The sequence below is a fragment of the Micromesistius poutassou genome (genome assembly GCF_964030765.1).
Source record: "Micromesistius poutassou genome assembly, chromosome: 21".
NCBI lineage: Eukaryota > Metazoa > Chordata > Actinopteri > Gadiformes > Gadidae > Micromesistius > Micromesistius poutassou.
In genome coordinates this window covers 6,285,652-6,307,728 of record NC_140291.1, presented here as the reverse complement: position 1 = coordinate 6,307,728, position 22,077 = coordinate 6,285,652, and the positions used below count along the sequence as shown (strand labels likewise).

The 22,077-nt window shown below is 44.9% G+C and overlaps 2 protein-coding genes across 9 annotated transcripts in view; one reads left to right on the top strand and one right to left on the bottom strand.

Moving 5' to 3' along the window:
- The window catches only part of rhbdf1b (rhomboid 5 homolog 1b), a 35,968-nt gene that overhangs the window by 2,189 nt on the left and 11,702 nt on the right, over positions 1-22,077 (top strand). For 2 of the 8 annotated variants that reach the window (XM_084485896.1, XM_084485894.1), the window contains exons 2-5: positions 13,162-13,312; positions 14,149-14,300; positions 14,847-14,993; positions 21,026-21,278. In XM_084485896.1, the coding sequence (XP_084342022.1) occupies positions 13,190-13,312; positions 14,149-14,300; positions 14,847-14,993; positions 21,026-21,278 (675 nt within the window). In that variant the 5' untranslated portion in view covers positions 13,162-13,189. Of the gene's footprint in view, positions 1-2,722; positions 2,855-13,161; positions 13,313-14,148; positions 14,301-14,846; positions 14,994-16,599; positions 17,206-18,359; positions 19,288-21,025; positions 21,279-22,077 lie in introns of those variants that run through there. The other 6 variants (XM_084485895.1, XM_084485897.1, XM_084485899.1 and 3 more) reach the window with 6 other exon arrangements.
- LOC311366890 (hemoglobin subunit beta) lies at positions 5,079-6,164 on the bottom strand. Its single transcript, XM_084485668.1, has 3 exons — positions 6,040-6,164; positions 5,689-5,911; positions 5,079-5,383 (listed from the first exon to the last, which is right to left on the bottom strand). The coding sequence occupies exons 1-3, from the start codon at positions 6,129-6,131 to the stop codon at positions 5,255-5,257; spliced, it is 444 nt and encodes a 147-aa protein (XP_084341794.1). The 5' UTR covers positions 6,132-6,164; the 3' UTR covers positions 5,079-5,254.

Below are 22,077 nucleotides of genomic sequence, written 5' to 3'. Positions count from 1 at the left end.
CATAAGCCAGGAGTTGCGTGGGGAAGAACTGTCCACTAGTAGCACAACATCTCCCGTCATGAAGTTTCTTCTTGGCTTGAGCCATTTCTGGCGCTCCTGAAGAAGAGGCAAATATTCACGCGTCCACCTGGTCCAGAACAGATCCACGAGCTATTGGACTTGTTTCCATCTTCTTCTTGTGTGTATCATCTTTGCTGAAGATGCCTGGAGGCATGCTGGGTTCACATTTCAGCAACAATAAGTGGTTTGGTGTCAGAGGCTTGACGTCGTTCACATCGTCCGAGACGCTTGTGAGCGGCCTACCATTAATGATGCTTTCTACTTCACACATGATTGTGTGTAGGCAATCATCATTCGCTGCTTGCTCTTTCAGTAAGGAATTGAGGATTCTCACTGTCCGGATTTGCCTCTCCCAAACCCCACCTTGGTGGGAGGCAGCTGGGCTGTTGAATATCCACTTAATCCCTTTTGGTTGCAAATTTCTTTCAATTTTGCCATTATCCAGCTGCTGGATGGCTTCTCTCAATTCTCTTTCGGCGGACACAAAATTTGTGCCATTATCTGACCTCATGATAGTAACTTGGCCTCTCCTGCTTATAAAGCGTCAAATTGCATTAATGCAAGAGTCTGTGTCAAGGCTGTCCGCAACTTCAATGTGCACGGCTCTGAGAGTGAGGCAGATAAACATCACGTCGTATCTTTTGACTGTACCCCGGCCGCACTTTACATTGAAGGGTCCAAAGAAATCAACGCAGGTATTCGTGAAAGGGGGTTTGTCTGGCAAGAGACGATCCTCAGGCAAGCATGCCATCTTCTGTTCCCCAACCTTTCCATTGATTCTGCGGCATGTTGTACATTTGCTGATTATCTTGCGGATCACAGAATTGGCCTGTGGAATCCAGTACTTGCGTCTAAGTTGTGCCAAGACATAACTACGGCCACAATGTCCTGTTCTTTGGTGTATGTCTCTTAAAATCAATGTCACAACTCTGCTATGCTTAGACAAAATTGCTGCATGTTTAGCATTTTCCGGCATGGCAGACTTGTTGAGTCTTCCACCACGACTGCTGTGGCCAAGCTGTCTGCCCTTCTGCAGTATTTTTATATCTTCCCCGAACTGCTGTTTTTGGCTAAATTGGATAATTTCTGATTCTGCTGCAACTAGATCGTCCAAGGTAAGTGATTTCTTTCCAATTGTTCCTTTGACTTTTATCAGTTCGTTCATTGGCTCCATGTCTTCGTAGACTTTGATTGTGTTGACTGTGACTTTGTTCTTAACCTCTGGGTCGTTTAGAAGCATCATTCTGTAAGTGAAATTGTTGGTTTCTGGGTCCTTTCAACTGGCAGGGCATCGTGTTGAAGGTCCAGGTCTCTCACTTCACTAGCTCTGTGAGCTTCTGGGATCGACAGCAACACCTTCCTACTGTTACTCACTTAAAATCGTCAGAAACTCCGCATTTAACTGAATTGAGGCGAGCTACCAGCATACGTCTTTGCATGGGGAGATTCACATCGCTATTTCCAGCCTGGAACGGTTACAGTTACTTCGTTTACAATCAAATTCACTAATTATCTTTGTGCATCCGTAAATATTCGTATCTTCTTAATACACAAAGACAAAAGGCATTGTTCTATACCTGTTTTCGTAGAGTACTTCAATGGATTACCCTTTCCAAGTTATCTTCTTAGGCGAGGCTCTTGTAATTTCCACTTCAGCAGCAGGCTAGCCACGTTCCTCTTGTTGTGGTAATCCAGCAAAGCGAAGCAAGTTTTTTGACTAAATGTAGTGGCACGCTGTTTCGTTTAAAGTCTTCTGTACCACAATTTGAATTCAGTCTTAACAAACGCGAGTGAGGCAAGATGATCTTCTTCAAAAGTGTTTACTGATAAAGTTGTTCACATATTCACAATTCACTTGTCTACATGGTCAAAAAACTATGTTGCTTCCAACGTTTCTGAATTCAATCTGAACTGAACAAGTCCCATTAGTTTATATTACGCTGACGCGCTGCTCTTGGAAGCTTACATCCTGATAGGTTTTCAATTAACATTTTATATAACGTTTTCATTAACACATCATTAAATGATTAATTTTACCTACGTCTTCTTTCAAATCACAATGAAATTATTTATCTTAACTATTGAATTTTCAACACTTTTAACTAAATTATTATAACACATGAAATCATGAATTTGGCTCTTACAGACTTATTAAAACCAGCTGTGTAATGTAGCACTTATAGTAGAGTTACAGCATCTTCAGATGATCGCTGGAATCGTTCTTTCCTCTCGTTAATGGACATTTTGCCCTTGCCTTTGAGGTTATAGTAAATATAACACACACACTCAATGACACACGAGTGGAAACGGTGCACACAAAGGAGATATGACATCTCTGTTTCCTGTTTATAACTGAACAGAAACCGTGTGTGTTCGTGTGTGCGTGTGTGCGTGTGGGTTTGTTTGTGCATGCACGAAACACATAAATCTGTCGGCGAGTCAGTCGACATACTCCCTGGCACATCGGGTGTGTGTGTGTCACGTGTGTGTGTGTGTGTGTGTAGACACATGTGGCATGGACACCTGTGTGTAGTAGGTCTATTCCGTGCTTGAGCATGCAGTATATCCTCATTTGATTTTCCCTTTCTTTCAGTTCCCTCAATGTGTAGCTCTTCAAAGCCCAGGCACACTAATGCGAAGCGCGTGAGGCGGTGAGCATGTCTGAGCCCGTCGTGTACTGAACCAGCAGTTTACAGTCACAGCAGGCCATGCCTCTGCCATCGCAGTGCAGAGACACTAGCACGGGCTAGAGGCTGGAGGCTGGATGCCGCAAGCTGATTTTTGAGAATTGCAGGTACACTTGAAGCTAGTGTATACACTTATGATCCGAGGATTTAAACTCTAAACAAATACAATAAATCCATTCCCTCTCTGCGTCCTACCTTTGTACCTGTCTCCAACATTGAGATGTTATGCATTTAACGCAACTGTGACAGGCAAGATGGATTCTCTGATTAGCCGGGAGCGGCCCTCAGTCTGTAAGGGCTCATAGATGCCAGCGCAGTCAACTCCAAACTGATATTGTCATGGGGAATTTCACTCACTTGGGCTGTGGCGTTTCCAAACATATTACACTCAGATAACCGGTGTAACATATTACTAACCCTAACATTTCAACCTGTAAAACTATAAGACCTACCAGCCTGCAGCATTCTGTTGTGTTGCATGGGAAAGACACAACACTTTTCTTCCCAGGGCCAGGTTGGTGGAGTCTAGTGGTCAGGGTGTTTCACTACAAGCTGAAAGTTACTGGGTTCGATCCCCACTAGGGTCGGATATATTCCCGTAGGTATCCTTGAGCAAGATGCACTTCAACCCTAACTGCTCTGAAATGACTGATTTGTCTGCATTCACCATAAGTCGCTTTTGGATAAAAGTGTCTGCTAACTATTATGGATATAAGATCTAGTAATACTAGGGTTGTAATGAGTTGCTCAACACATGTATAGTATGTGAATAATGCCATTACGCATAATTGAAGGCATTGTTTAACCAGTATGGCTCAGATGTGTGTCTGTAGTAGATCCCAACATGAGTAAGTGGCTCAGGTGCTGTACCGCTCATGTGCTGATGATTACTGTGTATCTCCCCCCCCCCCCCCCCCCCCAGGACACATGACAGGTGAGGCGGGTATCTGATTCAGGCCATTGGGAGGTTATGCATTGCCCTCTGACCCCACACACATTAGACACCAAAATGATCAAGATTTAAGCTGTACCCTGGTGATCTGGAAAGAGATTTTTGTAATCCTCGCTGCAAATCTGTTCTCCCTCCGTGGCCTACATCTCTCCATGGAGATGCTACATTAGAGACTACATTACGAAACATTTTCTTTCTTATTCTTTCTACCACTTTCCACCACACAGCATACCACTATTGCACTGTAAACATCTAACTAACTACCATCACTTTATGGTTAAAAATGAAAAAACTATTTAGCTTTTATTTACCCTTTTTTTTTTAAATACTTTTATTATTGCTCTTCTTATTACCTACTTTCATCATTTCAACACTTTATACTTTTACATTTGACTTGTATCTATTTTTTAAATCTTATTAAAAATATATTTTTATCTTATTAAGCTGTTGTGTGAAGGGGCGTGTCTTGGCCCACTCTTACACTGGGGTCGGGTTCGGGTCCGTGCGATCACAGAGGTTATGATCCCCAGAACGAGTGTTGAGGTTGAGGTTGGGCACTCAGTGTCCCCTCCACATCTGTTATAGGGACTCCTTGCAAATCGAAGATTCCTTCACTTACGAACCCAACGTAGTAGTAGTAGTGCTGATCGTGTTATACCTGTGTTGGTGAGGAGAGTTTGGAACCAAATAACTATGTTGCCAGCAATGATTTCTACTGCGTGTTTTCCCTGTGCATTTGAAATGTAAAGAACTTTAACTTGAACTTCCTGTTTGGTCTCGTCTCCTCTCTTTCCCAATGGCTGCTATCTGTGGCCAGTCATCATAAGTGTCCCTCATACATGGCGGACCCACACAGGAAGCTCCTCTGTTGAGTTCTTATGGGTGACAGAATGACAGAGGGAGCAGTGGAGCCGGGGATGGGTGGGTGGATGTATGGGTGGGTGAGTGGTGAGACGGTCTATTCATGTCTGCAGCAGACCCACACCACACTGGACTGGGTCTTCACTGTGACAGCAACCCTCAGCAGAGTGCAGACATGAAGCAGATCCATATGGGATGGGGGGGGTCAGACGCTTTGAGTAGGCTTTTGGCTTTCTGGCTTCCCCTCGGTCGTCCCCTGCTCTTGCGCTCTCTCTCTTTCAATATCGGCCTTTCTCTGTCTATCTTGTGTATCTGTATCCATTATCATGTATCATTCTATCTTTCTCTATTTCTTCTTTATCATGATGATCTCTATGTAGTAATATCTTCATCAATGTATAGGATAATCAATGTATTATCCACAGTTGCAACTCGTGAAGCAATCCCATGAACACCAATAAGATGCAAGGTTTGATAACCAGATACGTGAAATGATTTTACACTGGGATTATGATGGACAATGTTGCACAGCAATACTATCAGATTCAGATGACAAGAATTCACATGTAATGATGCAGAGCAGTTCAACAAAGTCTCTTCAGTCAGTGCCTGCCCACCACTCCTGATGATGGGAGATCAGTTGTGATGAATGGGATGGCTGGAGATCACCCACGCCACGACTTGGAATATCAGCTTAGTGGTACTGTCTGCCCAGAGCGGAGACGACGACAGCCAGGAACTTCTGCCACGCCACCTGGGTATCCACGGTGAAGGCATTGCCCATCTTGGCGGCGATGACGACGGTCAGGCAGTCAGCCAGCAGCTGCACATGTGAGGGAGGGAGGAGGACGTTTAGTGGGTTTGAGGTTTGTTAAGAAGACTCCAAAAGAGCACCGTGGCTGATTGGCTGGTAACCGCAAGGTTGCTAGTTTGATCTCCGGCGTACTGAGTGTCGAGGTTTCCCTGAGCAAGGCACCTAACCCTAACTGCTCCCGACGAGCTGGCTGTCACCTTGCATGGCTGACACCGCCGTCGGTGTGTGAATATGTGCATGAATGGGTGAATGTTAGGCAATATTGTAAAGCGCTTTGGGTAAAAGCACTATATAAATGCAGTCCATTTATGTACCCTGAAGTTGTCGGGGTCCACGTGCAGCTTGTCAGAGTGGAGCAGAGACAGCTCGGCGTAGGTGTTCTTGATGTCGTCCATGTTCTTCAGGGCCCGGTCCAGACCGTGCAGGATCCTGGTGCCGTGAGCGGCGATCAAGGGGTTGGCCAGGATGGTCTCTGCGTTGTACAGGTTGCCGAAGGCACCGAAGTACCTCTGGGTCCAGGGGTACACGATCAGACACCTGCAAGAGACCGGGGAAAGATGCGTTCATTCATTAATGGTCCAAGTGGAGTCAAAACAAAGATGAGTTTGAGTTTAACAATGCATTCTTACCGACACAAGGGTTAGGGTTTGGGTTCAGGTACATACCTGCAGAGAGACTTGCGGCCGATCTCTTCGTAGTCCAAGTTGGCGAAGATGCCATTAATGATGGCGCGCTCTTCATTAGTCCACTCAACCATGGTTGCTGTTGTGTTGTTGTTGCTTCAGTCGAAGATCAAACTGAATAGCGTTTGCTGTCACCCCTCGGCTTTTAAAGGGTTCCCACCTCCCGCCCCTAACCACGGAACGAGCTGTGATAGGCTGCTAGATAACACGCTTCAGATAAACCCAACGATCCAGAAGTTTCTGGACGTTTCGCTGAAGAACAGCGAAAGGTCCAGAAACTAGAGTTCTACAAACGACACATGCATATGAATTTTAATTGAGGGTACTACTACTAGGTACTTCTATAGGCCCATTATAATTATCCAATAGGCAGCACTTAATTCACAAGAAGTGCTGCACAAGCAAGTTTCTGAAGCACAACTTGAGTAGTTGGCAACCTTGATTTTAGATTTGTATTGTTATTATTTTTATTTATTACGATGATTATAATGATAATTATAATACTAATGTTAGGTATTATATTATAATACCATTATTATTATTATTATTATTATTAATATTATTATTATGATTAATGTTATTATTTTGTAGAATTATGCCTTGTTATTTTCTTTGTATTTTGTTAGATATTATACAAAATGAGAAGACAATGATTGTATTGTATTTGCACACACTATTTAAAACAGAGAATTAATTGGATCAAATGTGTATGTTAAACAAGTCACATAATTTCTTAAGGAGGATGATAGGAGGATAATAAAGATGCATTATACACACTGACAGAATACCATTTCAGTAGGGTTGCTTATAGTTAGGGTTAGGGTTAGGGCATGATAATCTGTTGAGGCAGGGAAGGTGCAGGCCTGAGGTGTGGCAGGGGTCCACCCTCACTTATCAGAGGGCTATACATTTTCTATAGGTTTCATGTGTCATGCTTCATTCTAAATAATATAACTCACGCACGCACACAAACACACACACACACACACACACACACACACACACACACACACACACACACACACACACACACACACACACACACACGCACACACACACACACACAAACACCCCTTAACCGCACACAGTGTTGTCTCTTGCACTGTGTCTCATTCGCTTGCTATATTTCTCTCTCATATGATCTGACTCTCATATGGACTGCCTCTTTTCCCCTTCTCTGTCTACTTCTGTCCCTTTCTCAGCCTTTAGCACCTCTTTCACACTCTGATAATCCTCGCTCTCTCATACTCTCTGTCTCTCTCCCTTCCTCCTCTGTAACCCGGTCTCCGACATGCCCACGCGCTCTGTCGGCTCCTTCTCTCTGTCTCTGCGGTTTGGATTAACCTCTTGACGTCTAACCGTCCCTGTTGTATAAGCATCCAACTGGGCAGACGGATGTGTAGTATCAGGGCTGTTTATCCGTTGGACTGCCCTCTGTCAGCTCCAGATGTGTGGAAGCCAGCTCTCAGGCATCAGAACAACGTGTGCGTCCAATGGAACGACGCATTATGCAACCTGAATTATGTCCTCTGAATAGAACGGATGATGGATGCATTTATACAAAGTGCCTTACGACAGTGAATCTTGAATGGTGCGTCCCCGAAGGCATTATGAGTTTGGTCACTGAACATATGCCAAACCGTAATCTTTAGAAAGGAAACCATGGATTTACTACTGTTTCAACGTTAATTCAGGTTTCAGTGGCTTACTATGTCATTGAGATAACCAGAATTGTTGCAGCTTTTTGTTTGCTCCATGTTTTTAACTGTACAGGAAGGCATTGTCCATTACTATACCTTAAAACCTTATTTTGGGAAAGCGGGGGGGCGTAACTTAATGAATATTGACATATATGGGTCCTGGAGCTAGACCAGTGGAAAACCATTGCCTTATAATATCTTAAATACATAAATGATTAGTGTCCCCAACGGCAATTGAACCCCAGTGCTTGTCAGTGTTACCGCCATGCTCTTCAAGTTGAGTTAGTCCAGACCACCCACCTATTATGTGCAAGTTATTTTTTAATTTTTGTTAGTAGGAATGTAATGGTCACCGTTTATTCTCAATTGAAATGTTCAGATCGCCGGCCAACATTTTGGATCTTTGTTTATGGTTTCTTCCACGCACCAGCTGGGTGGCTTCAGGTCAGGCTGAGGAGGAATTTGAATCCTGGTTAGGATGAGAATGGGTTGAAGACTGTTAAGTGCAACCTCCAAATCAGTTCTTCATTTACATTTCATTACATTATTTAGCAGACTCTTTTGCCCAAAGCGACTTATATTAAGTGCATCAACAGTAAAGATACCCCCCAAAAAGTGCAAGAATCATTATATAACAATTCATAAAATAAGCAAAGCAACTGATTTTGAGTGCTACAATATAGAAACAAGAGATGGAGACTTTTTTATATTTCGTACTTTATTTCATGAATCAAGATGCAGTTTGAGCAGATGAGTTTTCAGCCTGCCGTGGAAGATGGTTTCTGCTGTCCTGGAATCAGTGGGGAGTTCTAGAGAGAACCCTCAAGCTTCTGTGATGAACACAGCTTGTGTATCTAAGTTGTGTTGTAAACTCCTCTGCATATATTCCAAGTTTGATCGTAGTGTCTAATACATAATACATCAAATGGTAATTATTCATATGAATTTCATAGGGTTCTTTGTTTATCATGCTCAGCAAACATGTCCCATATCTGCACCAATGTGGAATTTAAGGGTCTAAATGTGAAGCATATATTTACTTTTCTCATCTTCTTGTGCATGTGTGTGCGGTGGAAATGCATGGTCTAAGCAGTATAAGCTTACACACGTGAGTGTGTGTGTGTGTGTGTGTGTGTGTGTGTGTGTGTGTGTGTGTGTGTGTGTGTGTGTGTGTGTGAGAGAGTTCTCAATTTAATGAGCAACATATAGTTTGAGCAATGGAAATTTCACTCATTTTACAGTGGTTGCTTAATGAAAGCCAGACACCACAAGGGTATTAAAACATTCACCCATGGCCGTACTGGTGTTCTGCGCGTCTTTGAAAGAGAGACGTTGTCTAGGCTTTGAAATGCTAATTATCTTAGTGTGGCCTTGGAGTCTCTGTGGCTGACGCTGATTTACTGGTTTTGTTTGGTTTGCTCTCACTTCAAAATATATCTAATTTGTGTACCTCTGTCATTGCATTGGTCGCAAATGTTCCCAGCATGATTCATGTGTTGCATGTGTCGAGAGTAAGTTCTGATACACATGACAAGGGAAAAGTGTATGTATCTTCATTTTAACTGGTACATGATATCTCTATAAATCGAATGGTGCAAAATAATCCAAAACCCATTTTGTGTGACCCAGTAAATATTAGGTGGTTAATTGAATAAAGCATTCCATATCTGAAAAACATTTATTATTTAATGTCTATCCATAAGCCAGGGCTGACAACATTTAAAATGCCAGTCTTTCTGTTTTCATTGCAGGTTGTTAAATCATTTAATCATTTAATCATGTTTGTTTGCTCACACACACACACTCACAGATGTGAGCACATCCACAAAAAAAGTATGTACAAAGAGCGTGTGAGAGAGAGTGTGTGTGAGAGAGAGAGAGAGAGAGAGAGAGAGAGAGAGAGAGAGAGAGAGAGAGAGAGAGAGAGAGAGAGAGAGAGAGACTGTACAGGAAGGAAATTACCTACAGTGTTTAGAACAGCTGGCATAACGGATGCTAGGCCAGTGTCAAGCGAATCAAACATTTTGGTAATTTCTGGCAACTGCCGCACAGCTTTTTAAACTACAAAGTCTGTTTTTCACCCTGTGTCATTTTGTGATGACAGCAACAAAACAAAAAAAAACCATGACAAACAAATGATGGACATGCTGAGCTGATGAACATCACAGTCACAGGGTACACAGAGTTTTGATTTGGGATTAGCTCTGGATAAGCTTTTGTATTTTCTGACGACAGCAGCGCAGCTTTCAAACAGCGCTAAGCTAGCACGAACTTGTCATATGTACAGGAGCGGACTGCCGTGCACCTCGTCAGGCAACCAATGCAACGACACAGGGGAGGACGCTCGCTGCGGTGCTTCCGTCGAGAAAGAGGATGCGATGTCATAAGCCACACACACACATGCACGCACGCACGCACCCACACACACACACACACACACACACACACACACACACACACACACACACACACAAAAGACCAACCACATCACATTCGTTCAGACCCTAATTTAAACAATGTGGGACAGTGGATGTTATTATCCAGAATAATCAGAGTGATTCACCGTGGCTGTGTTCACTGTGTTCACATTAAGGCAAACACTGGGGAGCATTGCTGCAGTCCAACTAGCCTTTGATTGGTCTAGACAGAGACGATGTCACACCGTTTGAGGGACTCAAACCTCAGGTAATTGGACAGGAAATTATGTGTAATATATGAGCCTTAGTATGATGCAATGAGCTTATTAAAAGTCACGGCCTGTGTGAGGGGCTTGTTAAAATGAGGCCCTAATGAAGGCTACAGGGAAACTATGCCAGCGGAGGTTTTTTAAATGAGGACCAGGACACAGAGGTGTTAAGACAAGTTATGCTTTACTGCCAAGGAGATTCCAATGGCCTGTGTCTTTTGGTCTGTTACGACACGTTCGGAAATGTCCCCCCTCTCTTACTGAGTAGATGCAGCGATGGATAAAACATGGAATGAGAGAGGATTTATGTTTGACCCAACCGCTTCTGGTTAAGCTTCATTCCATATATTTGGTTTTGTAAATTGCTTTTCATGCGTTGTGTGGGAGGAGAGCAGCGGTTCGATACTCTGTGTGGTGTAGTGGCTCCACAGGATTTGGTTTGTCCTTCAGCCTAAAGGTTCTGGGTTTCACCCCCATGATGCCATGTAGGCCAACTAGATCTAGTTGTTGGCTTATTGCTATAGCAATGACCTCAGTGACAGTGACTTGAGGTAGTCGGTCAGCACCCTTACTGCCTGGTCACCAGGTGACGGGGAAGGACATGGTTAACCTATAAAGGGTTCCTCGTTTTTTTTTTTTTTTTTTTTTTTAACTTTGCCTTTCTAAAATGTTTTTAAACTTTGTCTTTATTTTCTATCTATTTTACTTTTTACTTATCTATTATTTTCTTTTATTGTATGACAATGTTTATATGTGAAGCACTTTGAGTCTACCTTGTGTATGAAAAGTGCTATATAAATAAAGTTGCCTTGCCTTGCCTTGCCTTGCCTTGCCTCGTAAGTGGGGGCCGGAGGAAGCAGTGGTCAATGATTAGCATCTATGGTCTGTGGGGGATGATCTGGATTGGTGGTTCTTCATGACAACCATCTGACCCTCATACAGATGTCAACACCTTTATGAGCGATACCCCTCAACTGTCAAACCCCTTAAGTGAAACGTGACCTGCATGTTTTGATGTTGTGACTTGAAGATTTACCAGATGCGTGGAAGATCTTGCAGTCGGGTTAGTGATGTTATATTTGTGTGCTGGTCAAACTTGTGTCTTTAAGGCAAGTGTCTTTAAGGCAATGAAGGTAATGATGTCCGATTGTGGAATTTACAATTGGCTACCTCCGATACATACATACATACACAAACTGTCAGAATGCAGGCAGTCAATTATATATGTCCTTTACTATCTGATAGTATCTGTCAGTGAGAAAGTCTCTCTGGTAGTGAGACAGCTCTGCTATTCCTATTTCCATCTCTTATTCGTAGTTTACTTTGGTTATTCTTTCTTTTTTTCCTTTCTTGACAGCCAGCCTAGAACAGGGCTGTTGACAGACAGATGACATCGTTTCTCACTGAGAGATGTAGTGCCATCTTGTGGTAAACAACAGATACTTCATGCCAAGGCTGTGCTCATTTAGGAGCTGAACTATTTGTGCTGAACACATGGCTAAGGTGGTGGAGTTAGGGCAGTGTGAGGTGCTTATAAGACAGTAACCACCAGAGATATGCGAGTTCGAGCTCACCTTGAGCAGTGTAGTTGTGTATGAAACTTTCATTAATTGTGCTAACCAAGTAATACATTTACGGGATTCACTTTTAATCATTACATCAAAAATATAATTGTTTGATTAACAATATTGTTGGTGTTAGTTATTGTTATTTTTTTTGGGCCTCTAATCAGCTAAACTAGTTTTATAACCAAAGGGACCCAAGTTAAGGTTATCCTTAAGTCACGGGGCCCTATCTTGCGCCCGGTGCAATTGACTTTCTACACCGACGCATGTGTCGTTGCTAGTTTGCACCCGGTGCTAATTTTACCCCGCAGCAACCAGGCGCCACTACACTTGCGCCTGGAGAGGCGTGTCCGCGAAAAGCAGGGGCGTGTTCAGGCGCAAATGATACTTGGTGCTATTTAAGTTATCTAAAAAATGCGCCAATGAATGCGGGTGATGCTTGGTGCGCGTGTGTGTGCGCGCCCATCTGTCTAAACACACGCAAATTAAACAAGTAGCGCATAGCCTAATGCAGTCCATGGCGATGTATATTAACGGGGGGACACATGCATATTATGAACAAAAGTCGATAACGATAATATATACAATACTGGTAACAAACGATGTTTGTTTATGTATTGCCGCATATCATTAAATAGACCCACAGTTGCGGCCATCGAGGACCGCGTACGCATATCATATATGTTTTAAGTTGTTTTTGCCGCAATTTACATGACGAATCAGTGTTTCTGAAGTTGAAGTAGAAAACGCTATTCCATGTGTTAATTAGGCCTATTATTTGGCCATAAACTGAGCCATTTGAAGTTTGAAATTGATGTGGTCATGCATCTGTCTAAGCGGAGACTGCAAACGCGCTGTCAAAATATCAACTCGTTAAGTCAAATGCGCTGGCTCTTAAAGGGGATGGCAGGTGGAACTCTCATTGGTTTATTGCACGTTACGCCCAAAACACACCTACGGGTTTCAGCCCAACATATTTTAGATTTGCGCCAGGCGCAAAACTCATTTATCTCGCCATAATCCTCATAATCGCCATCGTCATAATAGCAACAGCGCCATAGAACCGCCCACAAAATACTTTGACTTTGCGCCTTCACGTCTGCGTTTGAGATGGGGTGTAATTGCTGTTTTGTCCCTGTGTTGTGTTGTGCAGCTGGCAGGCGTAGGGGGCAGTAGTGAGCATGGCTGAGCTGGGCTGGGGCGTGGAGGGCAGCACCAGCCTGCAGAGGAAGAAACCACCCTGGCTCCAAATGGACATCCCCACCATCCAGCTGACCCCCGATGATACTCCCACTGTACCCCAGGTATAGTACTAGTACAACTACTACTACCTTACTGCTGCTAATATACTATACTGCACCCCAGGTATAGTACTGGTACTACCACTACTACTCTAATATACTGTACCCCAGGTATAGTACTAGTACTACCACTACTACTACCCCAGGTATAGTACTAGTACTAGTACGACTACTACTACTTTTAGTACTCCTACTATTACTGCTAGTACTGCCATACTCAGAGCTGCCAACTCTCACGGTTTCACCGTGTGACACACGTTTTTGCCTGTTTACACACGCGCACACGCCACACATCCAATTTCTCACGGCAACAAAAAAAACAAAACACGCGTCCGTCCACCCCCCCTCCCCCCCCCCCTCAACAATCCCGAACGCCCCTCACCCCCCTGTCAACATTACACCAGCGGACCCTGCTATAAGGTATGCATTACAAGATTCTACATAATATCACGCCGGCCAAAACCCAAAAGTTGGCAGCCCTGCATACTACTGTTGCTACTGCAAAACTAGACTAGGCTACCTAGTTACCTAGGCCGGGTAACTATATGTTTCCCTCGGTATACTACTGCTACTACTTCTAATGCTACTGCTACTCTACTATACTGTACTACTGTGACGTTGACAATGTGTATGTGTGTGTGTGTGTTTGTGTGTGTGTGTGTGTGTGTGTGTGTGTGTGTGTGTGTGTGTGTGTGTGTGTGCATATGTGTGTTTGTGTCTGTATGTGTGTGTATATGTGTGTGTGTGTGTGTGTGTGTGTGTGTGCATATGTGTGTTTGTGTCTGTATGTGTGTGTATATGTACGTGTGTGTGTGTGCGTGTGTGTGCGTGTGTTGCAGCCTGCAGGGCGGTCTCCCCTGGCAGTGCCGCGTAGCGTCAGCATGCCGGGGGAGAACCTCCAGACGGGCCTCTCTGCCTGGGAGCCGGCCCCCCACCACCACCTCAGACCCCCCCAGGAGAGACGGCCCTCCATCTCCCAGACCATCAAGAGGTCAGAGACACACACACGCACGCACACACACACACGCACACACGCACACGCACACGCACACACACACGCACGCACGCACACACACACACACACACACACACGTATATTATACACACAACACACACACGCACACATACACACACACACACACACACACACATACACACTCACCAACACACAAACACACACACAGAAACACATCCAACCACACACACACACACACACACTTCTACTCTGCCTTCTCCGCATGCTTAAACCTTCTGAAACATCTTTTTTATTAATATTTCACCAAAATCTATGTTTCACGCTTTTAACAGAGTCTTCTCTTCTCCTAAAACCTTGTCTTGCCTCTCTTCCTCCCTGATTCTCCTCTCCCTCCTCTTCCTCCCTGATTCTCCTCTCCCTCCTCTTCCTCCCTGATTCTCCTCTCCCTCCTCTTCCTCCCTGATTCTCCTCTCCCTCCTCTTCCTCCCTGATTCTCCTCTCCCTCCTCTTCCTCCCTGCCTGGCGGCGGGGGTGCATGCTGGTTCACCGACGCACATGTAGTGGGAAGAGGGTCCGGTTTGAGCGGGTTAACACGGTCCCGCCCAAGGGCCAGCGAGGCCCTCGGAGGGTCCCCACCATCCGCCGGCGCTCCTGCATCCCCAAAATACTGTCTCGGAGACGCTCGTCCATCCCCAAACAGATCATCAGGTACCCCAGTCCAGAGGGGCGAGGGGGCGGGGCTAAAGGAGGATGTTGGGGAAGCTGGTGGGGGTGGGGTTAAATCAGGACATTTATGGATGAGGTGTGGAGTAAGCCAACCCCCCCCCCCCCCCCCAAACAGATCATCAGGTACAGCAGTGACATGTTGAAGGGGGCGGAGCTATCGAATAACTTGGGAAGGCAGGGCTCAATAAGGATGTTTGTTGGGGGCGTGGCTGAGGCATAAAGGAAGGGATCGATGGTGACAAAGCAAACAGGAGTTAATTACCCTGTTACTATAACCTCATACCCAATGAATTATTACCTGAATAAAGGGAGTTAGCCATCTACCAAACAAAACACAAAATGCACATAAACACAAACCTTAATTCAAACATTTATTTTCCCATTATACATCACACTAGCCCTACCTTTCCTTGACAATATTAGCTAATCTCACATGGACAACCAAATATGGAGTTGGTTTCCTGGTAAACCGAGAAATTCCGAGAAGGAAAGGAAGAGCAAACTTAAAGTGTGGTGATTTCCCAAGAGTCACCGTTTACATGTTGAACACAAACCATCTGGCAGTGTGTGTGTTTGTGTCTGTGTGTGTGCGCGTGTGTGTGTGCGCATTGTATGTGTTTGTATTCAACGTCTGGCGGGGAAGAATGATGGCGGTAAGTTAGTGTGTCTTGTGCCTTTGTGTTCCAGTCGTTCTGTATTACGGTGATGGGGCTAAACAGGGCCAGGGATGATTAAAAACAGTTCAGTGTTTTACCGGCACACACATTAGTCACACATCATGGATTTCTGAACATTTCTGTGTGCCTTGGTGTGTACGTGCTCGTGTGTGTATATGCGCAAGAGCATGTGAATATAAATATAGTAGAAGATACATATGTTTGTGTGTGTGTGTGTGTGTGTGTGTGTGTGTGTGTGTGTGTGCGTGTGCGTGTGTGTGTGTGTGTCTGATGGCAAATGTAGAAGACCTGAGAATATGCAGGTCTCTTGGGGAATGTATACAATTCCTCGCAATGGAGTGAATGAATACATACATTCCCAATAAAATCTTACCCCTTGATTGAAAACAAATATACAATTCTGGTTTGCTGTGAAGGCTGAGGGTAGGTCGGGTTGAACGGTGTGTGTGTGCGTGTGAGGACACTGGGATGTTTGTCTGGACATGAATGAAAACAGGACGCCTCCCACCGCTGTGTGAGTCACAAAGGTCTCTGCTCCTCCGGTCAGATCCGAGTGACACACATTTAAACATTTGAACTAATGGGGGGTTTTTTTCGGAAGAAAAGAAAACAAACTGGTTGAATCAGAGAGATGGGACTGAAGTCAAGTCGACTTCAAAGGGGTTTGTGGTCGCTTGTCTGGTCAAGTAGAGATGTGTTGAGGTACGATAAGTGGTTCGTTTTCTTCTTCACTATTGCTGCTATTAAAGACAGCAACATCATACAACATAGTACCTCACGTTGCCCTGGTATATGTATGCTAACATCTGTGTGACATTAGGTGTGTGTGTGTGTGTGTGTGTGTGTGTGGGTGTGTCTATGTTTTTTATGTGTGTGTGTGTGTGTGTGTCACATTCATGTCCAGACATGCCTCAGTTCCTGCTCTCTTTGCCCCCGCCCGTCCACTCTAGTCTCTTGTATGTTTTCTCACCCTTTTTTTCTCACCCATTCTCTGACTTCCTGTAAAATGAAGGTATGCTCCTGAGAGCTCTGGTGTTTACACAGGCCCTAAACAAGACAGACAGAAAGAGATGGAGAGAGATTGATATGTGTATATATATATATATATATGAAAGAAAGAGAGACAGCGACACACTGAGAGATATAGAGATTGTGAGGGAGAAACGAGAGAGGGAGAGAGAGAGCGAGAGAGACGGAGAGAGAGAGAGGGAGAGAGAGAGACGGAGAGAGAGAGAGATGGCACGAAGAGAGAGGAGGAAAGTGAAAGCGTGACAGAGATATATACACTGCAAAGAGGTGAGAGAGCGACAGAGAGAGAGAGAGGGAGAGAGAGAGAGAAAATGAAAGAGAAAGGGTGAACGGAGCCGCTGTCAGGGTAATGGAGAGATTGTGTGCAGATAGTGAGGCAGTAGGATAGCAGGACACAGCTGCCTTAGTTTGTCTAAGCAACACTTTCACCCTGAAGAAGAAGAAGAAGCAGAAGAAGAAGAGACGCCATCACTGAGGACGACTGGGAGGTCTGCCAACCGCTGCATTTATACACAACAAATTCACACACACACACACACACACACACACACACACACACACACACACAAACACTCACACATAGGAACACACACACACAAGGACAAACACCGCTGCATTTATACACAACAAATTCACACACACGTAAACACACACACACACACACACACACCACATACACACAGACACACACACACACACAAGCACACAAAAAAAGACAAAAAACACACACAGGAACAGACACCGCTGTATTTATACACAACAAATACACGTCACACACACACAGGAATACACACACACACACACACACACACACACAAGAACAGACACCGCTGCATTTATACACAACGAAAACACATGAAACACACAAACACATGTGCACACAACAACAGACAAACACAAATAGACACACACACACACAGATACTGGAAACAGACACAGAAAAACACAAATTAACATCAACACAAGAACAAATCCATGACTGCACAAATAAACACCCACACGCAAGTACAAATACACATTCGCACACAAGCACAAACACACACTCACACAAACATCCCACATTGCACTATGCAACAGCAGCAGGCAACTGCAGACCACTAATCCCTGGAGCATCTAGAGGACCATTATCAGAAGGACTCCAGCAGGTGTCAAAATTGACACCAGCAGCTGGGGTCAAGGGTCAGGACTTACTACCAGGCATCAGCCCATTGCCAGCTGATCAACATCACGGATCGCCGGGCTTTCCCTCAAAGATTTTATTCAGAAGGACCTACCTCCTCCTCCTCCGTCTCTTCTGCCTCCTCCTCTTCTGCCTCCTGCGCTTCCTCTTCTGCCCCATCCTCCTCCTCTGCCTCCTCCTCCTCTTCTGCCCCCTCCTCCTCCTTCTCTTCTGCCCCCTCCTCCTGCTCCTCTTCCTCTTCTGCCCCATCCTCATCCTCTGCCTCCTCCTCCTCCTCTACCTCCTCTGCCTCCTCCTCTGCCCCCTCCTTCTCTTCAGCCCCCTCCTCTCCTATTCTTCCTCCTCCTCCTCTTCTGCCTCCTCCTCCTACTCATCTGCCTCCTCCTAATCTAAGTCCTCCTCCTCATCCTCCTCTTCTGCCTCATCCTCCTCTTCTGCCGCCTCCTCCTCATCCTCCAGACCGCTGGACTGTAAATCCATCCCCCTCTCCATGGATGTTTTAATTGTGCTCTGCGTGAGGGCCAGTGACCCAGGGAGCGTGGTGGACAGCATCATAAACACGGGAGGAATGTCCCCCCCCGTTACACTTGATTGACACCAAACCACTGGGAGCTAAGCTGCTACTGGGCTGGAAATCCCAGTAATCCCTCTGTGGAATATTGTCCCATTGAAGGGTGTTCCTGGCGAGACCTGCAACGACACCGTGCGGCTGCTGCAGACGCCTTTGTCTGGAGGGCATAGAGGTCGAGAAGGTTTAAGAGGGCTGCCCGGAGGCTTGGCGGGAAAGAGGGTAGTCTGAGACGGCAGGGGACCTGTCTGCACGGGGATAATGACTATGAAGATGGTGAAGATCCTTGGTTCTTGTCTAGGCCAGGTATGAGACTGGCCTTCTGGACTTCTCCGGACAGGTGAGTCCAGTGACTAGCTGTCGTGTCAGCCCTCTTGGCGGAGGGCTAAGTTCTGCCCAGTGCAAAGATGCTGATTGGCTGAGGCTCCTCCAATCTGTCGATATTATTCTGGAAAGATTGGTGTTTTAAGTGGATATTAGTGATGGATTTCATGATTTGTTTCCTTGATTTAGTTTGCGTCGGTCAGTTCGCCAAGAAGAATCATTCAGAATCGTTTGTTTGTTTGTTCAGTCGTGTTTCCGGTAGCGGTGAACCATGAAATGCACGATTCTCAGTCGGACTCAGCTCCTCCCTCGTTCTCAAATGATCATGCAAACGGTCATCAATCAACACGCAACATAACAACTAAGTTCCTTTCTGCTGAGGAGTGCTTCATGTTCGGAATCGGGATGTTGTTGTCCAGGCCAGTCCCTCTTCACCACTGGTATGTGAATACCTTCAACGTTGGAGTACTTTTGAGCATGACAGCAAAATCCCACAAGGTACATACCCCATGAACAATATGTCAACAAATTAAATTGACTAATTGAAATAGTGGAAAGTAATTTGAGGTTCACAACAGCAATGATGTGTGTCAGTGTCAAAATAATTTAGCAAAATGACTGAAGTTTATGGAGTTGAAACAGCATTTGTCCCGTTGGCTATGGAGATATGTCTTAGCTTGTCCCAGGAAGTGAGGTTAATCACTGCTCTGGATAAGAAGCCGTTCCTTGAAGCCATAAAAGCAAATTGATGTGATGCAACGGCTTACGGATAGATAATGTACCTGGCAGCTTTGTAGGTTTTTTTTCTCCTCCTGGCTAACATTGGGTTGCTGCCATTAAGTGTACCATGAGCGAAACGTGAGAAACTCATCAATCAATCACTCAGTGAATTGATTAGAATCTGTGATTCTGTCTGCACGATACTGTGGGGAAAATCTGCTCAGCGTCAAACTCTCAAAGTCTCTGATCTCATGAACTCTTCTTCCCCCTGTGCTCTTTCTCACACTCACTCCCTCCCCTCATCACTTTTCAGGCCCCTCCAACGTCTCTGTAATAAAACACTCAAGTGTGGGAGGACAAGGTTGAGTGTAGCGCCACCATCCCGTCCTTTTTCCTGTGGTGGTCTTTAATTTTCTTCCCCAGCTGGCGTCCTTCTCAATGATGGGGGGGGGCTAAGTGTTTTTTAGTGAGTGGTGAGCTCTTCTCAACAGTGATGGGAAATCATTTTCTTGCCATTCTCTTTAGATTCTAGTTATATACGCCACAACCTCACTTTGACTTGGCTTTGTCTCAACGTTGTGACAGCATACATGCCGAATGAATGACTCTTTTACATAGACACACAAAACTCTGTTTAACCTCACAAACACATCCCTGCACCACCCCCGCACATACACACACATAGAGACACACACACACACACACACACACACACACACACACACACACACACACACACACACACACACACACACACACACACACAGATGAAGACACACACACACACACACACACACACACACACAAAGTGGTTAGCCTAAGCCATTTTCCACTGTCTTATCACACATCTTAATTTCCTGTGCCAGTGACACCAGATATTGCAGAGCGGGTGCTGGTGGCAGCTGGTGGCTCTTTGTCTCTCTTGGTCTCTCTCTGTCTATGTATGGATACTAAAATATACATTTTATAAATGATCCATGAACCAAATATTATATATATTATATATATTCTTGAAAAAAAACATAAATCTGAGTGATTGATTCTCATCTCCTGTTCTCAGTATGGAGCAGTATGGATGTTTTTCCAGTTTCCCATGATTCATTGCAATTCATTTGTACATCATTTCACCATATGGGTGATATGAAAAACCTAAGTGACTTTGCTTATTATTAGGGAATATTACTGCAGAGGCAGAATATCTCGACTGCACACAAGAAAAAAGATTTCCGCTATATGCTTCAGTTTCGCTTGTGGTTTGGTGGTGCTCATTAATCGGCAGAGAGAGAGAGAGAGAGAGAGAGAGAGAGACCACGTACAGTATATGGGAGGAATTGAAAGAGGATGTGCATCACACTCACACTCCCCTACTCCCACTACCCTTCACACACTCCTGAGCGTTGGTTTGAAAGCGCCTTGGCACTACAAAAGATTCATCTCTACTAGAACGTTCACACGTACGTTCGCTCCTCACGCTAAACGGCTAACCGAGCGCTTCTCCTGCGTCCCCCGTCGCCAGGGGAACGGCCGACTGGTTTGGCGTGAGCCAGGACGGCGACAGCACCCAGCGATGGAGGAGGAGGAGCCTACAGCACTGCAGCCAGCTCTACGGGGGTCTGAAGGCCCAGGTGATGAGGGACATGGAGCTTCCCAGCCAAGACAACCTGTCCCTGGCCAGCACTGAGACCCCACCCCCTCTGTACCTCCCCCATCTCCACCACCACCACCACCACCACCTCCACCCCACTCATCAGAACTGTGGCATGCCGAGGGTAGGCTAGAGTGAGGGGATACAGGAGAGATCTATCTATCCCATCTCTCTCTCTCTCTCTCTCTCTCTCTCTCTATTCTTTTATTGTTCTATCTATCCATCTGCCTGGTTAAGACAGGCCTAGACAGCTTCTTATATAGAAAGGCAGTATTTCTATATTCAGTTTGTTTTAGTTCGTTTTGAATGTTCTTTTGCAGCCATACAGCACTTAGAGAATTTTGTTATAAAAATAAATGCTTTATAAATCAAGAATTATTATTATTGTTGTTATCATTATTATCTATCTATCTGGTTATCTATCTGACTTTCCGTCATTCTCCATACTTTAATGAGGTTGGTCATCTAGATACCTTTGAACCCCCACGCCGGGTTGATGTTTGACCGGATAGGAGACCCTCTGGGAGCCACTCATGTTCAGCCTTGTTTGTCTAGTCTCTCCTTCTGTTTACCTGCCCTTCCACTCCACATGTTCATGTCCCTTCTGTAAATAACAGCCTCAGTTTACAAATAAATAAAAAAGATAAACAGTCTTTATCTTTTAGACGTGTGTGTGAGACTGTGTGTGTGTGCGTGTGTGTGTATATGTGTGTGTGTGTGTGTGTGTGTGTGTGTGTGTGTGTGTGTGTGTATGTGTGTGTGATTATATGTTTGCAAGTCGGTGTGTTCCTGAACTTCCTGTGTGTCCCTTCAGTAAAGATGGCCTCAGATTACAAATAAATACAGTCTTTATCTTTTAGACATACTCACTTGTCTGCTTGTGTGTGTGTTTTTGTGTGTCCCTGTGTGTGTGTCTGCATGTT

Excerpts from the sequence above, each read along its gene's own strand:
- LOC311366890 (XM_084485668.1), bottom strand. The coding sequence starts at position 6,131 with ATGGTTGAGTGGACTAATGAAGAGCGCGCCATCATTAATGGCATCTTC. Across the intron at positions 5,912-6,039 it reads GGCCGCAAGTCTCTCTGCAG|GTGTCTGATCGTGTACCCCT; the intron begins GTATGTACCTGA and ends GGTCTCTTGCAG. Across the intron at positions 5,384-5,688 it reads TGGACCCCGACAACTTCAGG|CTGCTGGCTGACTGCCTGAC; the intron begins GTACATAAATGG and ends TCACATGTGCAG.